At 49.6% G+C, this 18,083-nt stretch overlaps 3 protein-coding genes across 4 annotated transcripts in view; 2 read left to right on the top strand and 1 right to left on the bottom strand.

Annotated features, from left to right (window-relative positions):
* VPS16 (VPS16 core subunit of CORVET and HOPS complexes) overlaps positions 1-12,718 on the bottom strand; it is a 26,352-nt gene extending 13,634 nt beyond the window's left edge. Inside the window, exon 1 of the mRNA XM_050745664.1 lies at positions 12,588-12,718. Within this exon, the coding sequence (XP_050601621.1) occupies positions 12,588-12,640 (53 nt within the window). The 5' untranslated portion in view covers positions 12,641-12,718. The remainder of the gene's footprint in view (positions 1-12,587) is intronic.
* Positions 1-18,083, top strand: part of FASTKD5 (FAST kinase domains 5) — a 488,950-nt gene that overhangs the window by 298,757 nt on the left and 172,110 nt on the right. The window lies entirely within an intron of this gene.
* Positions 12,718-18,083, top strand: PCED1A (PC-esterase domain containing 1A). Of its 2 annotated transcripts, none has more exons than XM_050745686.1 (8): positions 12,718-13,205; positions 13,475-13,619; positions 14,130-14,209; positions 14,319-14,557; positions 14,657-14,807; positions 15,051-15,171; positions 17,089-17,364; positions 17,696-18,083. In XM_050745686.1, the coding sequence occupies exons 2-8, from the start codon at positions 13,496-13,498 to the stop codon at positions 17,941-17,943; spliced, it is 1,239 nt and encodes a 412-aa protein (XP_050601643.1). In that variant the 5' UTR covers positions 12,718-13,205; positions 13,475-13,495; the 3' UTR covers positions 17,944-18,083. The 2 variants fall into 2 exon arrangements, with proteins under 2 accessions (XP_050601643.1, XP_050601642.1); XM_050745685.1 differs by having other exon boundaries at positions 14,925-15,171.

The raw sequence follows: 18,083 nt of genomic DNA, 5'->3' as shown, positions 1-18,083 counted from the left end.
GTTTGTTTTGAGACAGAGTCTTGCTCTGTCACCCAGGCTGGAGTGCAGTGGCATGATCTCGGCTCACTGCAACCTCTGTCTCCCAGGTTCAAGCAATTCTCCTGCCTAGGCCTCCTGTTGCTGGGATGACAGGCACCCACCACCACACCCAGCTAATTTTTGTATTTTTAGTAGAGACAGGGTTTCACCATTTTGGCCAGGCTGGTTTTGAACTCCTGGCCTCAAGTGCTCTGCCCACCTTGGCGTCCCAAAGTGCTAGGACTATAGGTATGAGCTACCATGCCCAGCTGAAAGTGGTTTCTCAAGATGGTATCTACTACTGAGAACATTGTTGAAATGACAACAAAGGATTCAAAGTATTACACATACTTAGTTAATAAAGCAGTGGCGTGGTTTGAAAGGATTAACTCCAATTTTGAAAGTTCTACTGTGGATAAAATGCTATCAGACAGCATTGCATGCTACTGAGAAACCTTTCATGAAACGAAGAGCCCACTGATGTGGCAACTTCATTGTTGTTTTAAGATATTATGATAGCCACCCTAACCTTCAGCAACCACAACTCAATTAGTTAGTAGCCATCACCATTGAGGCAAGACCCTCCACCAGCAAAAATACTACACATTGCTTAAGACTCTGATTATCACTAGCATATTTTAGCAATAAAGTATTTTTAAGTTATGTACATTTGTTTAGATGCATACTGTAAACATAAAACTTCATATGGACTGGGAAACCAAAAAAATTCATGTGACATATTTTGCAATATTCATTTTATTGTTGTGGTCTGGAACTAAACCTGTAATATCTCCAAAGTATGTCTGTATATACTTTGGCATTATTCGAATTTACAACCCATGTGCATTTCTTTTGACATTCTATAACTAAAACCATTGGGTGAAAAAACATCTGATAGGAAAATAGATACTCATACAAATCTAGCATGCCAGTTATCAACGCATTCTCAGCTCCAAATTCACCCTGTAACACATGTTCTGTGGTAATGGTCAGCATTCCTTTAAGCATTTCTCCTATTTTATAGTGAGCATGTTAAGCTTTCTCAGCAGAGGGCGCTGGAAGGACACTGCACTAGGAAGGGGCCCTCCCGTGCTTCCAGTGGTGGCCGTCAGCCAGCAGTCAGGGTGTGAGAACATCTAGTACTGCTCTGCCCCAGCCACGCATCCGCAAAGCATGGTCCCTCAGCAACAACGCAGCCCTTTCCAGATCACCTTCTCAAGCTCTCTCGACAGACGCTGCACTCCAGGCTTCCTGCCCACACCAGGTCCCCACTTTCTCTCTATACAGAGATGTCTCACCACTGGTTGCATCCTGCCTGTACACTAGTGTTTCGACCAACGTCCTCTGCACACCTGGATGCCCAGCCACTGGCCGTGGCTTGCCATATATATATATATATATATATACACACACATATATATATACACACACACACACACACACACTCATATATATATATTTTTAGATGGATTCTCGCTCTGTCGCCCAGGCTGGGGTGCACTGGCGCGATCTCGGCTCCTGCAAGCTCCGCCTCCTGGGTTCACGCCATTCTCCTGCCTCAGCCTCCTGAGTAGCTAGGACTACAGGCACCTGCCACCACGTCCGGCTAATTTTTTTTTGTATTTTTAGTAGAGATGGGGTTTCACCGTGTTAGCCAGGATGGTCTCGATTTCCTGACCTTGTGATCCGCCCGCCTCAGCTTCCCAAAGCGCTGGGATTACAGGCGTGAGCCACCAAGGCTGGCCTGTTTTGTTTTGTTTTGTGAGATGGAGTTTCGCTCTTGTCCCCCAGGCTGGAGTGCAATGGTGCAATACCAGCTCACTGCAACCTCTGCCTCCTGGGTTCAAGCAATTCTCCTGCCTCAGCCTCCCAAGTAGCTGGGATTACAGGCATGTGCCACCATGCCCAGCTAATTTTGTAGTTTTAGTAGAGATGGGGTTTCACCACTTTGGACAGGCTGGTCTCAAACTGGTATTTTTAGTAGAGACGGGGTTTCTCCACGTTGGTCAGGCTGATCTTGAACCCCCAAACTCAGGTGATCTGCCTGCCTCTGCCTTCCAAAGTACTGGGATTACAGGCATGAGCCACCACGCTTGGCCTGGCTTGCCATATTGACACTGTGTGTTGCAGGCCTTCTGCCTGCACCAGCACTCCCATTCACACTGTACACCCAACACTCCAGGCTAAGAGTTGCAGCTTGTCTACGTCTTCATGTCCCTTGTGGCCCCAGAGGGTTGCTTCTTGCTTGTCTGATATTATAGACCAGCTCTAACCTGGGCAAACCAACTTCTCTGCCATCCAGTGGGCTGCAACTGTATTTTTCCAGTGAAGTCTGAACCCTAGCCTGAAGACAGGCTCCCTCTTCCAAGTTTGTCATTCCTTGGGTACTCTTCCTTGGCCCTAGGCTATCATAAAATTTTCTTATATCTCATATGCTTTTTCTTTCTTTTTTTTTTTGAGACAGTCTTACTCTATCCCCTGGCTACAGAGCAGTAGTGTGATCAGCTCACTGTAGCCGTGACCTCCCAGGGCTCAGGTGACTCTCCCACCTCAGCCTCCTGAGTAGCTGGGACTACAGGTGTGCAGCACCATGCCCAGCTAATTTTTTTTTTTTTTTTGTAGAGATGGAGTTTCACCATGTTGCCCAGGCTGGTCTCAAACTCCTGGACTTGTGTGATCTGCCTGCCACAGCCTCCCAAAGTATTGGGATTACAGGCATGAGCCACCGTGTACAGCCATATCATATACTCCTTTATCACAGTTAAATAATTTATTTTTCTTTTCTTCGGAGATGGCGTCTCGCTCTGTCGCCAGGCTGGAGTGCAGTGGCACAATCTTGGCTCACTGAAACCTCTGCCTCCCAGGTTCAAGCGATTCTCCTGCCTCAGCCTCCCAAGTAGCTGGGACTACAGGTGTGCACCACCACACCCAGATAATTTTCATATTTTTAGTAGAGATGGAGTCTCACCCTGTTGGCCAGGATGGTCTCAATTTCTCGACCTCATGATACGCTCGCCTCAGCCTCCCAAAGTGCTGGGATTACAGGCATGAGCTACTGCACCCAGCCTTTTTGTTTTGTTTTTTTTGAGACAGAGTTTTGCTCTTGTTACCCAGGCTGGAGTGCAGTGGCGCGATCGGGGGTCACTGCAACCTCTGCCTCCAAGGTTGAAGGAATTTTCCTGCCTCATCCTCCCAAGTAGTTGGGATTACAGGCGCCTGCCACCACACCTGGCTAATTTTTTGTATTTTTAGTAGACATGGGGTTTCACCATGTTGGCCAGGCTGGTCTCAAACTCCTGACCTCAGCTGACCTGCCAGCATTGGTATCCCAAAGTGTTGGGATTACAGGAGTGAGCCACTGCATCAGGCCAATAATTCTTTGTATTAAACTTCGCACATTAAGTCTTCTGACTGGACCCAGACTGGCACAGATGTGGTAGAGCGGGAATAGTCCCAGAAGGTAGACCCCTTAAAGATAGGATTTGGGAACTGGCTTGGTGCTGAGCTCTTTGTCAATGGAAAACTGATGCTGTAACCCATTGTATGCACCTGCATCACAATTCATCAAGCCTGCAGTTTACTGTGGTGAAACAGTAACTGAAACATGTGCCGTGGGAGTGACTTCTATATTTGCCAGTGTGGCAGTAATGGTGACTTTATAGATGGTGGCATGGGATGGATTATTTTGAGTGCACTTGAACATTTACAAAGAGAGTGATCTCAGGTCTGTTAACATTCAGCTTGAGTCATATTCTGAGAAGCAGAAGGCTTCTCTAACAGCCCCGCCAAAAAAATCTTATTTCAGCCGGGTGCAGTAGCTCACATCTGTAATCCCAGCATTTTGGGAGGCAGAGGCGGGCAGATCACCTGAGATCAGGAGTTCAAGACCAGCCCGACCAACATGGCGAAACCCTGTCTCTACTAAAAATACAAAATTAGCTGGGCATGGTGGTGGGTGCCTGTAATCCCAGCTACTCAGGAGGCTGACACAAGAGAATGCTTGAACCCAGGAGGTGGAGGTTGCAGTGAGCCAAAATCGTGCCACTGCACTCCAGCCTGGGCAACAAGAGCAAAACTCTGTCTCAAAAAAAAAAAAAAAAGAATCTTATTTCTTGTATCTACGTAGCTGCTATTGCTGAAAATCAAACACAAATTTGTGTGAGTTGTTGAATTATAACAGTTGAATTCACCCCAACACACCATTTCTCATGTGAAAATTAGGGTACTGATAGGAAACAATGAGATCCTGAAACTTGGAAGAGGGATATCTGGTTAGATCCACATGAAACTGACAATTTTGGACTCCCGGGTCATTCTGAGCTTCCCTTACCAGAGGGAAACCTTCCTGTCTACAAGGAGACTAGCTTTTCCTTGAAAGCCCTGCTAACCTAACTTGGGGTAGCTGTCTTAGAAGCCTCCCAATCCAAGTAACACTGCCAATAGCAAAGACAATACATGACCCCAATATGGCACCATTCCCGGAGGAACCAGCCTACAAGTTGATTATATTGGGTCTCTTCTATTTCAGAGAGGGCAACGACTTACCCCCACTGGAACAGATACATATTCTGAATGTGGATTTGCCTTTCCTGCCTGTAATGTGTTTTCCAGCACCCACCATCTATAGATTTACAGAATGCTCTATCCAGCATTGTGGCATTCTGCAAAGCACTGCAGCTAATCAAGGACCTCATTTCATAGCAAAGAAAGATAGCAGTGGGCTCACAGCCATGGGATCAATTGGCCTTACCCTATACCCCATCACTCACAAGTGGCTGACCTAAATTTACTGACAACTTGGTTATAGCACCAATTGCAAGACAATGTCCTTAAAGAGGTGGAGTTCTTTCTTATAGGGTGCAGCCTATGCTTTTAATCAGAGATGATTATATGGTGTTATCTCCTCCATTTGGGGCCCAGATTCAAGAGGTGGAAGTGGGAGTGACTCCACTCACTATTACACCTGATAACAACCTTACAAAAATGTTGCTTCCGACAGTCGTGGCTCACACTTGTAATCCCAGCACTTTGAGAGGCTGAGGTGGGTGGATCACCTGAGCCCAAGAGGTTGAGGCTCCAGTGGACCAAGACTGCACCACTGCACTCCAGCCTGAGTGACAGAGTGAGACTGTATCTCTAAAAAATTAAAATTAAAAATAAAAAATAAAAGTAGAGCCCTTGTGGTGAGTGAATGCAGGCTGACTCCATGTAATAGGGCTGTGGGACCCCAGTTGGGGTTGGTGCCTGTGGATGTACAGCAGTCCCAATCTGCCTGCTGTGTGAACCTCATGGCAGTGCTCATCAGCGGGTACATGTACAGAGGTGGTGAGAGGCTGGTGCACTGGAAGGTGGTTCTGCACCACACAGGTGTAACCAAAGGACAAAGGATCAAGGTTGTTAGGAAAAGGGCAAGAAGAAAACCGAAGCAACTGACTGTGGCTACACTCTAAGGGGGGCAGAGAGGGAAACATCTACAGAAGGGTGTTCTGCATGTAGACAGCAAGAGAACAGAGGGCTCCATGAATGAGGATCCTGAGGAGGTCGAAGGATGGGTATATCATGGGGAGGTATTAGAGTATCGGTGCAGACAGGAGCTTATGGTAAGAGAGGGGGCGGGGCCAGGCACAGTGGCTCACACCTGTAAATCTCAGCACTTTGGGAGGCCAAGACAGGCGGATCACAAGGTCAGGAGATAGAGACCATCCTCGCCAACATGGTGAAACCCCATCTCTACTAAAAATACAAAAGTAAGCCGGGTGTGGTGGCACATGCCTGTAATCCCAGCTACTCAGGAGGCTGAGGCAGGAGATTTGCTTGAATCCAGGAGGCGGAGGTTGCAGTGAGCCGAGATCACACCACTGCACTCCAGCCTGGCGACAGAGCAAGAGTCCATCTCAAAAAAAAAAAAAAAGAGAGAGAGAGAAAAAAAAAAGGGGGCAGTCTGAATTTAGCATTTCAGAGGTAGAGCAGTTCTAGATGAGCACAAGGGTGGGGTGGGATCCAGGGAGGGGGTAGGTGAGATGGATAAAATCACTTGAGTAGAGGTCATAGAACCATGAAGCCAGGTGGTCACTTAAGTCACCCTGGAAGATGGCAGGAGCTGGGATGCCTAGGAGGCTGTGGGCTAAAACAATAATCTGGGAGCAATGCAGTTGGTCAAGGATGTCGGCAGCGACACAGACCAGGTGGGAAGGAGGCACAATGGACCCCCTAAAGGGGTACAAAAGTAAAGGTCAGGGAGTGAAGAGCAATAATGTATGGACCACCTCCTGAAGCCTTACAGGCAAAGTGGGCTTCTAGAGGACAGTGAGGTGACTCAAACTGTGCCTGGAGGGTAGCACAGGGTATGGATGGGCAGAGTGAAGGGCAGCTTCTCAGAAAAGCCTAAGGGTAAGGACTCTGTGAGGAGAGGCCACACCCTTAGTGAGGAAGGCCAGTCCCATCTTTCTCTTCCACTCCTGGGTCCCAGAAGTGGAAATCTCAGCAGTAGTAAATGGACCTTGGAATAGAATACCAGGAAATCGTTAAACCTAATGATTTAGTTAGGTACTGGCAGCCTCAATTCCAGTCCCCTGCTGGAAATAGTGAGGGAATTCCTGTGGCAGGGCGGCTGAACTGCTGGAGAAGCATGGTCTACTGGGGTGAGAGAAGACCCTTGAGTGAAAATAGATGATCTCCAGCCTGTCCAAGCTAAGATATCAGACCATTAAGGAGGAAGATGCATGTTAGGTATAATCTGGTTGCCTTGGGGTGTAATCCAGTAATTCCCAAATCCCAGGCCCTAAAGAGAGTTCACTGTCACTCCTGCAAACCCTTGTTTCCAGCCTGTCTCACAACATATACTGCTAAAGAACTCCTGGGAATTGCTGCTGGGAATGTAAAATGGTGGTACATCAGCTGCTATGGAAAAAAATAAACACAGAATTACCATATGATCCAGCAATTCCACTTCTGGATATATACCCAAAATAATTAAAAGCGGAGTACAGAGGCCGGGCACAGTGGCTTATGCCTATAATCCTAGCACTTTGGGAGGCAGAGGCAGGCAGATCACCTGAGGTCAGGAGTTCGAAACCAGCCTGGTCAACATAGTGAAACCCCATTTCTATTAAAAATACAAAAATTAGCCAGGCGCAGTGGTGGGCACCTGTAACCCCAGCTACTCAGGAGGCTGAGGCAGGAGAATCACTTGAACCCGGGAGGCAGACGTTGCAGTGAGCCGAGATCGCACATTGCACTCCAGCCTGGGCGACAGAGCAAGACTCCATCTCAAAAAAAAAGAAAAAAAAGTGGAGTACAGAAAATATTTAAGAGATATTTGTAGACCCACATTCATAGCAGATTATTCACAAGTAGCCAAGGGCTACCAGCAACCCAAGTGTCCATGGAAAGATGAAATGGATAAGCAAAATGTGGTATATGCATACAATGGAATGTTATTCAGCCTCAAAAAGAAAGAAAATTCTGACACGTGCTATAACATGGATAAACCTTGAAAATATTATGCTAAGTGAAATAAAGCAGTCACAGGAAGATAAGTTCTGTATGACTCCACTTACATAAGGAGTCTAGAGTAGTCAAATTCCGAGACAGAAAATAGAATGGTGGTTGCCATGGGCTGGAGGGAGGAAGACATGGGAGGTTGTTGGAGGGTATAGAATTTCAGTTTTGCAAGATGAAAATGTTCTGGAGACTGGTTGCACAACAACGTGAATAAACTTAACACTACTAAAGGGTACACTCAAAAATGGTTAAGATAGTAAATTTTACATCATGTATATTTAACCACATTTTTAAAAAATGTTCATTTTTTTTCAGCCTCCCAAGTAGCTGGGATTACATGTGCGTGCTACTACACACTGCTGATTTTTTTGAAAAAAAGTTCAGTTTATGTATCAAAAAAAAAAGAAACAAAAATGTAACTACTTAAATAGTTGCCCTCCCTTCTAAAAATAATTTCAGGAGTATATAATGTATCTTAAGTCTCCTTTCTTTTACCATAAGATGCTTCTTAGTATCTGAAACTCAATGTATTTAGAACCAGCTCACCTTCTTCCCTGCCAAACTCACTCTTCCTTTCTCATGATTTTATTTAAGCCCTAAATCCAAGTCATCCTTGATTCCTTGCTCTCCTTCCTCCCCACCAAGTGCAATCATTACGAATTCCTTCCACTTTACCTCTTAAATCTCTCAGATCGGCCCCTTCTCTCCACCTCCACCATCACCACCCCTAGTACTGGCCATCCTCAACTTCTTCCTGGTCTGTTCCATCAGGCTCCTAACCATCTCCCTTGTTTCCATTTTGCTTGTTCCTTCCAATTTTTCCCCACTATTGCCTACAAAAGGAACTTAACACACACACACACACACACACACACACATATCTCTTGCAAATCCAATTACATCAATCTTTTGTTAAGATCTTTTAATTGAGGCTTCCCATCATTCTTCAGATAATGGTGGTCTACATGTCCCTGCAGGGTGTGACCCCTACATGACGGGCATCAACTTCATCCATGTCCTGTTCTTGTTGCCTACAGCACTCCAGCCACACTGGCTCTCTTTAGGTCACTGTGTATGCCTTAGTCATTCCTGCCTCAAGACTTTTGTGTATATGCTCTTCTCCACCTCCATCCCACTTCCTGCACCTAAATCTACTCATCCCCTGGATAGGGTATTATTACTTCTTTTAGAGTATCTTCTCTACCTTTGACTCCCCGAGTCTGTGGCATGTTCTCTTAGGTTATTTGCTCCTATACCTCTCTCTTTTTTTTTTTTTTTTTTTTTTTTTGAGACAGAGTCTCGCTCTGCCGCCCAGGCTAGAGTGCAGTGGCGTGATCTTGGCTCACTGCAAGCTCCGCCTCCCGGGTTCACGCCATTCTCCTGCCTCAGCCTCCCGAGTAGCTGGGACTACAGGCGCCTGCCACCTCGCCCGGCTAGTTTTTTTGTATTTTTTAGTAGAGATGGGGTTTCACCGTGTCAGCCAGGATGGTCTCGATCTCCTGACCTCGTGATCCGCCCGTCTCGGCCTCCCAAAGTGCTGGGATTACAGGCTTGAGCCACCGCGCCCGGCCGCTCCTATACCTCTCTTTACAGTGATTATGATCAAACAAATACTGAGTGATTATCAACTGTCTCGCCTGCTGGCTGTAAGCTCTATGAAGGCAGGCAGAATCCTTCCACATCTGTTTTATTATACTGGCTCAGCCTGCCAAACGGTCGGGACAAATTATTTAATTAGATTAGCCCAAGTTGCATTTTTAGGATTAAAAAAATGGCTTGACTTCTGGAGTCCCATAAGAACTGGTCACCGTTTCTCCTCCATGCCTTCCCAAATTGAGTGAGTTCTCCAGAATATTACTTCCAATGCACAAGAATCCTGTCAGGCAGATAGGACTTGAAATGCAATGTCTGCCACCTGTTTATCATTCATTCACTGACTCAGACATGTATCAAGTCCTACCTATGCATAAAGCTATGCACACTTATGAACAAAACTAAGTACTTGCTCTTAAAGCATTTCCACTCTGGTGGAAGAGGCAAAACATGCCCTTATATTTTTCTGTTAACCTCCCCAACCCCAAAACCGTATTTTTTAACAGGGGTCTAGAACCTCTTCGGGTTCAAAGCCTGACTCCACTAGTCAATAGCTGTGTAACCTAGTCACTAGTTGTATAACCTGACCTCTCTGTGCCTCGGCTTCTTCATCAGTAAGACGGTATCTACCTCATGGGATTGTAAGGCTTAAGTAAGTTAAAACACATAAATTACTTAGCATAATGTTTAGTTCATAAGAAAGGCTCAACAGCTGTTAGCAACTTAAAACATAAATATCCTCCCCAGCAAGCCTTAGACCCCTAATCCTTTCTGGCAGTACAGCGCAGGTAAGAGTAGGTTAATCATTCAGGTTGTGTCTGTGGCATGCACCGAACACATATGTTATTTTAAAACCTTATTAACATGTCAACAAAGCAAAGACTACATCTGATAAATAAGAGCTCTGTGATAATGAGGTCACTGTCTGCAGTACTCTTTGATTTAATAAGCCCGGGTAGGCAACAGGTATCTTCAAAATAATACAAGTAAAGTTGATATTTTAAAAGCGAATGTTGTATTAACTAGCTGGTGTGTAAATACTAAACGATATGGCTAACTTTGTCAGCTGATATCCCTTCTCCACAGAAACAAGTTGAAATAATTTCCTACTGATTTTATGGATTTTTAACAAAGTTTTTGCAATTTTTTCATATTGCACAGGCATATTTCTTTTTTTTTTTTTTTCCCCTGAGACGGAGTCTTGCTCTGTTGCCCAGGCAACATTACAGTGGTGTGATCTTGGTTCACTGCAACCTCCACCTCCCAGGTTCAAGCAATTCTCCTGCCTCAGCTTCCTGAGTAGCTGGGACTACACGTGCACGCCACCATGCCCGGCAAATTTTTGTACTTCTAGTAGAGACGGAGTTTCATCATGTTGGCCAGGCTGATCTCGAACTCTTGACCTTGTGATCCGCCTGCCTCAGTCTCCCAAAGTGCTGGGATTACAGGTGTGAGCCACTGCGCTCGGCCAATTGCACAGGCATATTTATAAGAGAGAATTACAAATAAACAACAAATGCAACAGGTCTGTAAAAACTGCCACAGGGCACTTGTCTATCTAGGAAGTATATCACATTAGGTACCAAAAATTACATTTAAAAGTTTTAATATGTCAATGAGAATGGTATATAGTTTCATTAGCACAAACAAATGTCTTCTATTTAAGACTCCCATGGATGTCTTTGTGATCTTTACCTGCAATCAATAAATATATATATGTATATTTTTTGAGCCAGTGTCTCGCTCTGTTGCCCGGACTGGAATTCAATGGCGCGATCTCGGTTCCCTGCAACCTCTGCCTCCCAGGTTCAAGCGATTCTCCTGCCTCAGCCTCCCAAGTACCTGGGATTACAAGCACCTGCCATCATGTCCGGCTAATTTTTGTAGAGAGAGGGTTTCACCATGTTGGTTAGGCTGGTCTCAAACTCCTGACCTCTGGTGATTCCCCCACCTCGGCCTCCCAAAGTGCTGGGATTACAGGCATGAGCCACTGCGCCCAGCCTAAAATAACATTTTCAATTTTTCAGAGGGAGTATGCTATGTTGCCCAGGCTGGAGTGCAGTGGCTATTCACAGGTGCTATCACTGGTCCCTACACTCTCAAACTTTTGGGCTCCAGTGATTCTCCCGCCTCAGCCTCTCCAGTAGCTGGGACTATAGGCACATGCCACAAAGCTCGGCCCAATAAAATATTTTTTAAAAACTTTAATGGGCAATTATTACATAGCAAGCACTGTTCTAAATATGCACTGGTGATAAAGAGAGGCAAGAAACATGCTTTTGGCCCAGCTCAGTGGCTCATGCCTATAATCCCAGTATTCTGGGAGGCCGAGGTGGATAGATTGCTTAAGGTCAGAAGTTCAAAACCAGCCTGGCCACCATGGTGAAATCCCAGCTCTACCAAAAAATACAAAAATTAGCCAGGTGTGGTGGCGGGAGCCTGTAGTCTCAGCCACTCGGGAGGCGGAGGTTGCAGTGAGTCAAGTGCCACTGCACTCCAGCCTGGGCGACAGAGCAAGACTGTTTAAAAAAAAAAAAACGTTTTCAGCCCTGAAGGAGCCTGGTTTAGCAGAAGAAACCTATACAAATGTCGCCTAAACATACAAATAGGCCATAACTAACACACCCTAGCACTGAGCCCAGTGAGGCCCACAGGATTCTATTGGGGGAGAATTAGGCACAGTTCCAAAAAGAACCCTTGAACTAAGTCATGAAGGACGCGCAAAATTCTTCAGTGAGATAAAGAGAGAAATGGCAGGGTCCACAAAAACTGCAGACTGGTTGGGGCCTTGTAATTCTGCGCAGCTGGAACGCAAGGTTTGGGTAGGAGAGCGGTAGATGACGGTGGACAGACAAACAGGGGCGGCCTTAAAGATAACATGTTCCAAGAGAAGTTCGTAGTTTTTCCTAATTAGGGAAGCTATGGGAAAATCCTAATCTGGGTAGCGACGTAACGAGTTTACACTTTAGAAAGATCCGTGGTTTAGGACTCTACAACTCCCATGGGAGGGCTACCCTAAGCCAGGGGTTCTCACTTCCGCTGTTCCGGGATTCACGGACGACTCGCCCCCTTTTCCCAGTCTTGGTCAGCACTGTTACCCCGCCCGCCGTGCGATCCCGCCCCCCTCGGAGCGCCCCTGTGGTCTGACTTCAGCAGCACTTTCCGGCAGGAGACTGGGCACTCGCTGTCACCCGCGAGCTGCCTCCCTCAACGAGATCTGAGCATCTTTCCGGAGGCTAACAGACCTGGGCTTCGAGTGACCACTGTGCTTGCCTCAGTGTCCTTTTCTGGAGCAGGGGAAGGCCCGGCTCCCTGCCCAAAGGCGGCTGTGCGCTAAGTGGCATACGCTCGGGGAGAGCCGGGGCGGGCAGACCCCAGCGCCAGTAGTGACGGGGGCGAGCGCCGCCGGGAGACTCCAGCCCGCGGGCGAGCGGGGTAAGCCAGGCCGTGGGCGGGAGGACGGGGCAGCTCACCGGTAAAAAGCAGAGTCCCCGAGTGGGTTCCAGTTCGCCGTGTAGCAGTCCATGGCTGGTGCAAACGGCAGCTGGGAAGCGCCGAGGGGATACCCACCTAGAGCGGGCTCCAGGCCGGCACTTCCGCTTCCGCCCCTCCGGGTCACGTGGCGAGGCCGCTGCCGCGGCCATCACCACTGTGGGCAACCTCACTTGGCCGCCGCCGCCGCGACCCCCGCCCGTAACTGGGCTTCGCGCCCGCCAAGTGGGCCCAGCCCTGGCTCCTGCACCCTGTGGCGGCCACCTCCATCGCCTTGCTTTCCCTTCGAGCACTGGGGGTCGCTCAGGGCGGGACATGGGTGAACGGAAGTGGAAGCTGTGAGCGTCGCAGCCCGAGGCGCTGAGGCCTGAGGCGCCGTCGGGGCCACCGCGACGCTCGCATGGAGAGCGCTGGGTGCTGGGCTGCGCGCCGACGGCTAACCCGGACCCACGGTCTCTGCGGGGCGGGAGGTTTGCAGAACCGACTGGCCGACCGGGGAGCGGGAACATGAGGCTTGGCCAGGAGCCCGCTGCGGGCCAGGCGCGCGGTGCGCAGGCCTACCCGGGTCGCGGGTGAACACCGCGGAGCCCCGGGACTTGGTAATTGGCGCGAGAGGGCGCGCGCATGCGCGGGACGGCGGCGGGCACGTGGCGAGGCTCAGGGTGGCGCCGCGCGGGAAGCTCTGCAGTGCCCTGGAGGCCTGCTGGCTGGACGACCCTCTGCCGCTGGTACCAAGTGTGACCAAGGCTGGCGCCACCATGGCTCTGCCGCCGTCATCTCCCCCCTTTAGCATTGAGCAGCCCCAGAGGGGCTAGCCCTGAGGCCGACCTGCCCTGAGTCCCCACCATCATGTGGCCTCTCCCTGCAGCCTGTCGTTGTTGGTGGCGGCATGGTCTTCTGTCTGTCGAGCGAGGAACCGCGCCGCCCGCTGCGAAGCGACATGGTCCACTTCCAGGCCTCGGAAGTCCAGCAGCTGCTACACAACAAGTTCGTGGTCATCTTGGGGGACTCCAGTGAGTGCCTCTTCTAGGGTGACGCTTCCAGTCCTACACCTTGCAGCCTGTTCAGTGTGTCTGGACCATTTGTCTCCATCTCACATCTCCTGTCTGTTCTTGTCCAGTAGGTTTTCTCTTTTTATGTCCCACACATCTTCCACAGGTGTTCTGAAAGGTGTAATAACCTGTGCACTTTTTAGCCCATCCTTGCTCAGCATTTCTCGCCCTGACAGCCACCCATACTTTCCGTCATTAAAGCGTTGCATTGTGTAGTGTGTCTCCCGGGTGACTTGGCCGACTTAATTTCTGCCAGGTGATCTTGGGTCACTGTATACTGCTGGCCGGGAGGCACAGCGAACAGAGCCAATGCCAGGACTTTTTAACCTCATCTTTTCTCCTGCGTCTAAGTCAACACTCCACGGAGCTGGTGTTGGGCAGCTCAGCCCTGGGAAAATGGGATCCTGGACTTGGAAGGAGCTGGGGCAGGCTGAGGTCTGCCTCAGCCTTGGGATCTCTGTCTCCTCCCAGTTCAGCGGGCTGTGTACAAGGACCTGGTGCTCTTGCTCCAGAAAGACTCACTGCTCACAGCTGCCCAGCTGAAAGCCAAGGTGAGGGAAGCTTGGTGGCCATGTCAGTGGTGGGTGGGCACAGACCCTGGCCTGGCAGGGTTCTCCTCCCTGGCATGGGTCTGACCAGTAGGGTGGGGGGGGTGGGTAGGGGGAGCTGAGCTTTGAACAGGACCAGCTGGTGGCTGGGGGCCAGCTGGGCGAGCTACACAACGGGACACAGTACCGTGAGGTCCGCCAGTTCTGCTCGGGCTCTGGCCACCACCTTGTGCGCTTCTACTTCCTCACTCGTGTTTACTCCGAGTACCTTGAGGATGTTCTGGAAGAGCTGACATATGGACCTGCTCCGGACCTGGTGATCATCAACTCCTGCCTCTGGGATCTCTCCAGGTTGGGGCAAGGGAAAGGGAAATACCAGTTGGGGATGAAAGTATGGCTCAGAGGCGGTCCACCCCTGTGCTCTTGCCCACCCTGTGTGTTACCCAACAGATATGGTCGCTGCTCAATGGAGAGCTACCGCAAGAACCTGGAGCGGGTGTTTGTGCGCATGGACCAAGTATTGCCAGACTCCTGCCTGCTGGTGTGGAACATGGCGATGCCCCTCGGGGAGCGTATCACTGGGGGTTTCCTCCTGCCAGAGGCAAGTGACTGAGGCCCATCAGGACAAGAGATGGGACAGCAGGCTGGTAGATAGGACACCCTGCTTTCCGACCCTGCTTCATTCTGTGGCTCTTAGAGGGTGCACTTTCTCACTCAGCTCCAGCCCCTGGCAGGCTCCCTGCGGCGGGATGTGGTTGAAGGGAACTTCTACAGTGCTACGCTGGCTGGGGACCACTGCTTTGATGTCCTAGATCTCCACTTTCATTTCCGGCATGCGGTACAGCACCGTCATCGGGATGGTGTCCACTGGGACCAGCATGCGCACCGCCACCTCTCACACCTGCTTCTGACCCATGTGGCTGACGCCTGGGGTGTGGAGCTGCCCAAGCGTGACTATCCCCCTGGTGAGCCCTACCATAAGTGGGGGGGGGGTAGTGATGCACCGGGGCCCTCAGAGGACAGGGCTCAGAACCAGACTGGGACAGAGCCACTCAAGGGAAGTAGAGGTCCCTTGAAGGACCCCTGTGTCTTTTGCATGCACCTTCCTCAACCCCTGAGGAGGGTTAGATCACCAGAACAATATTCTTGTCCAAGTTCCAGTTTTCTGCAGTCTGGCTGTGTAGTCCTTTCTGTATGTTAGAAGGAGCTTATACAAGTATTGACCACACAAGGCAGCATGTTGCAAGAGTCCTACCCAACAGATTAACAGGAAAGAAATGGGGCATGGGTGTGAGGAGTGGAAAGACAGGGAGGAAGGGCCATCCAGGCAGTGTGACAGAAGCAAGGAAGCCCACAGCTTGGGGGGTGGGGGTGCAGTCAGCTGGCAGGGTGTGGAACAGGTGTGTTGCATCGGGAAGGCCAGCCTTATGGACTCGGGCTCAATGGGCAGTGTTCCATAGGCTTCTTAGTTCGGCCTCAGAGTCCCAGTGTGACTGGTGCAGCTTGGTGTAGCTCTCCTCTGTCCCCATCTCTGGGTCATTGGTGGAGGCTTCTGAGGGCCCCACTCCTCCTTGTTTTGAGGCACTGCTCCCCATCATATCTCAACTGTAACACTCTGCTGCAGAACCTCGGTTTCCATGTCAACGTCCCAGTCCCTGCATGCACACAAAGGGGGCACCGTGGCTGATTGTCTCCATGGCTGCTTCTCCTCTGCATCATGTCCTTAAAGGGCAAGTTTCCTGCTGCCCTTGTTGACAACTCACCCCTTTCAGCCCCAGTGTCTAGCACAATTTCCCTGTACACAGTATCAACAGAATTGCATTTGTTGAATGGGAGGCACGAGTCATGTTAGAAGGCCGATTGTAGCAGCACAAGAGGATGTGGGGGTGCAGAGAATCCAAGAATATCGTAGAACAGACCTGTAGCACTTGGTAGGCAGGAGTTGGAGTATCAGGGAAGTGAATTCAGATTTTAGTTAAACATCCCAATTTTCTTGTTTAGATGTAATAATTAATCCCCAGCAAATGACGGGATGCTCTGAAGGTTGTAAGGCTAGTTTTGATGGCTTAGGCCTTTGAAATCCAATTTGGAGCTATAGAAGTTAGAGCCATGAAAAAGGAGAGTTGATTTGGGGTGGGAGGATGAGTCGGTAAGTTTGGTCACAGCAGATTTATTTGAGGTACGTTGGAAATACAGAGTAGGTTTGCAGTCATTGGTACCCAGCAGAGAGATTAAAACTGAGGACACAATGGGAACTGTGAGGGAGACAGAACGATGCTCACACTTTGGATTGGCAGGAAAGGGGCTGTGGCGGAAACAAAAGGAGATGAGGGCAGGGGCACTTTTAGGAAGGACTGAGGCTACTGGCGATGTCACATGACTGTTGAGAAGAAGGGAATTTGTTAGCAAGTGGTTACATTTAGTAGAAAAAGTGTTGAGAGCATGGATTTGGATTAAAAGGGGGTGAGCAATTGAGGAGGAAATGAAAATTGGGCAAAACATTCCTTTTGGAAGTTTGGATGGTAAAGGGAAGTTGTTGGTGAAGGGAATAACAGGATCTTTATGTTTGGCTTATTTACTGGTCTATGGGGAGGAGGTGGGAGAGGAAAAAGTTAGATACAGGACCTGGGCAAACAAAGAAGGCTCTGGAGGAAAGTGTGAGGTCAGAACAAAGGTAGGTCTGAGAGGTAAGAGAAAAGGAACACACCTTGGGCTCGGCCTGAAATGAGAGGGAATGAGGAAAACTGGGTAGAGGGCAAGGGTGCTCCAGCCTGGTGGCTCTGCTCTCCAAGAGGAAGGAATAGAGCGTTAGAAGTGTGGACGGCCAGAGTTCAGGGCAGCCTGGCTCCCAAGCCTACCTAAAACAACCATCCCATTCCTAGACCCGTGGATTGAGGACTGGGCAGAGATGAATCATCCATTCCAGGGAAGCCATAGGCAGACCCCAGACTTCGGGGAGCACCTGGCCTTGCTCCCACCCCCACCCTCTCCTTTGCCCCCTCCCATGCCTTTTCCCTACCCACTTCCTCAGCCCTCGCCACCTCCCCTCTTCCCACCCCTGCCCCAGGATACCCCTTTTTTCCCAGGCCAGCCCTTCCCACCCCATGAATTCTTCAACTATAATCCAGTGGAGGACTTCTCGATGCCACCCCACTTAGGTAGGTGCCTCTGCAGCTCCCCTACCCTCTTGTACCTCCCCCTACCCAGCCTCTTATGCCTAGGTGAGCTGAGAGGAGTTGGGTAGCTCCTTGTGCCTCTAATACTGGGTTTGGTCACAGCAGTCCCTGAGTCTGAAACATCATCTGTAGGCTCATTAATCAGCTCACTGGTTGTCACTATTTCACCGTCTGAAGGTAGGGGAAGGGCTATCCCTTTTTTGTAGATAGGGAAACACAGAAGCTCACCTGGAGGACAAGAGTTGCTTGAAGGCAGAGCTGCACTTACTCTGGCCAGAAGCCAGCTCTTAATAATGACTGGTTTTTTTTGTAGGATGTGGCCCTCGAGTGAACTTTGTGCCTGGCCCTCTGCCACCTCCAATCCCTGGCCCTAATCCCCATGGTCAGCACTGGGGCCCAGTGGTCCATCGGGGGATGCCACGCTATGTTCCTAACAGCCCCTACCATGTGCGGAGAATGGGAGGGCCCTGCAGGCAGCGGCTCAGACACTCAGAGAGACTGATCCACACGTACAAACTGGACAGACGGCCTCCTGCCCATTCGGGGACATGGCCTGGGTAGACTGGATCTTGGGCTGGGACTGGATGTGCCAATGGCCCTGCAGGGCCTGCCTGGCACCTCAGGTACTGGGCTAGGGTGTCTGCTATGCCTGGTATTGTTCTTGTCCATTGCTGTCACCAATAAAGGCATGGAAGAACAGA

Source organism: Macaca thibetana, chromosome 10 (genome assembly GCF_024542745.1).
Source record: "Macaca thibetana thibetana isolate TM-01 chromosome 10, ASM2454274v1, whole genome shotgun sequence".
Taxonomy (NCBI): domain Eukaryota; kingdom Metazoa; phylum Chordata; class Mammalia; order Primates; family Cercopithecidae; genus Macaca; species Macaca thibetana.
Note: the sequence above shows the minus strand (reverse complement) of the source record. Positions and strands in the feature narration are given on the sequence as shown.

Bases quoted from the DNA above. Each gene is read 5' to 3' on its own strand.
- PCED1A (XM_050745685.1), top strand. From the start codon at position 13,496: ATGGTCTTCTGTCTGTCGAGCGAGGAACCGCGCCGCCCGCTGCGAAGC. The intron at 13,620-14,129 runs GTGAGTGCCTCT...GTCTCCTCCCAG, and splicing joins GGTCATCTTGGGGGACTCCA to TTCAGCGGGCTGTGTACAAG. The intron at 14,808-14,924 runs GCAAGTGACTGA...TTTCTCACTCAG, and splicing joins GGGGTTTCCTCCTGCCAGAG to CTCCAGCCCCTGGCAGGCTC.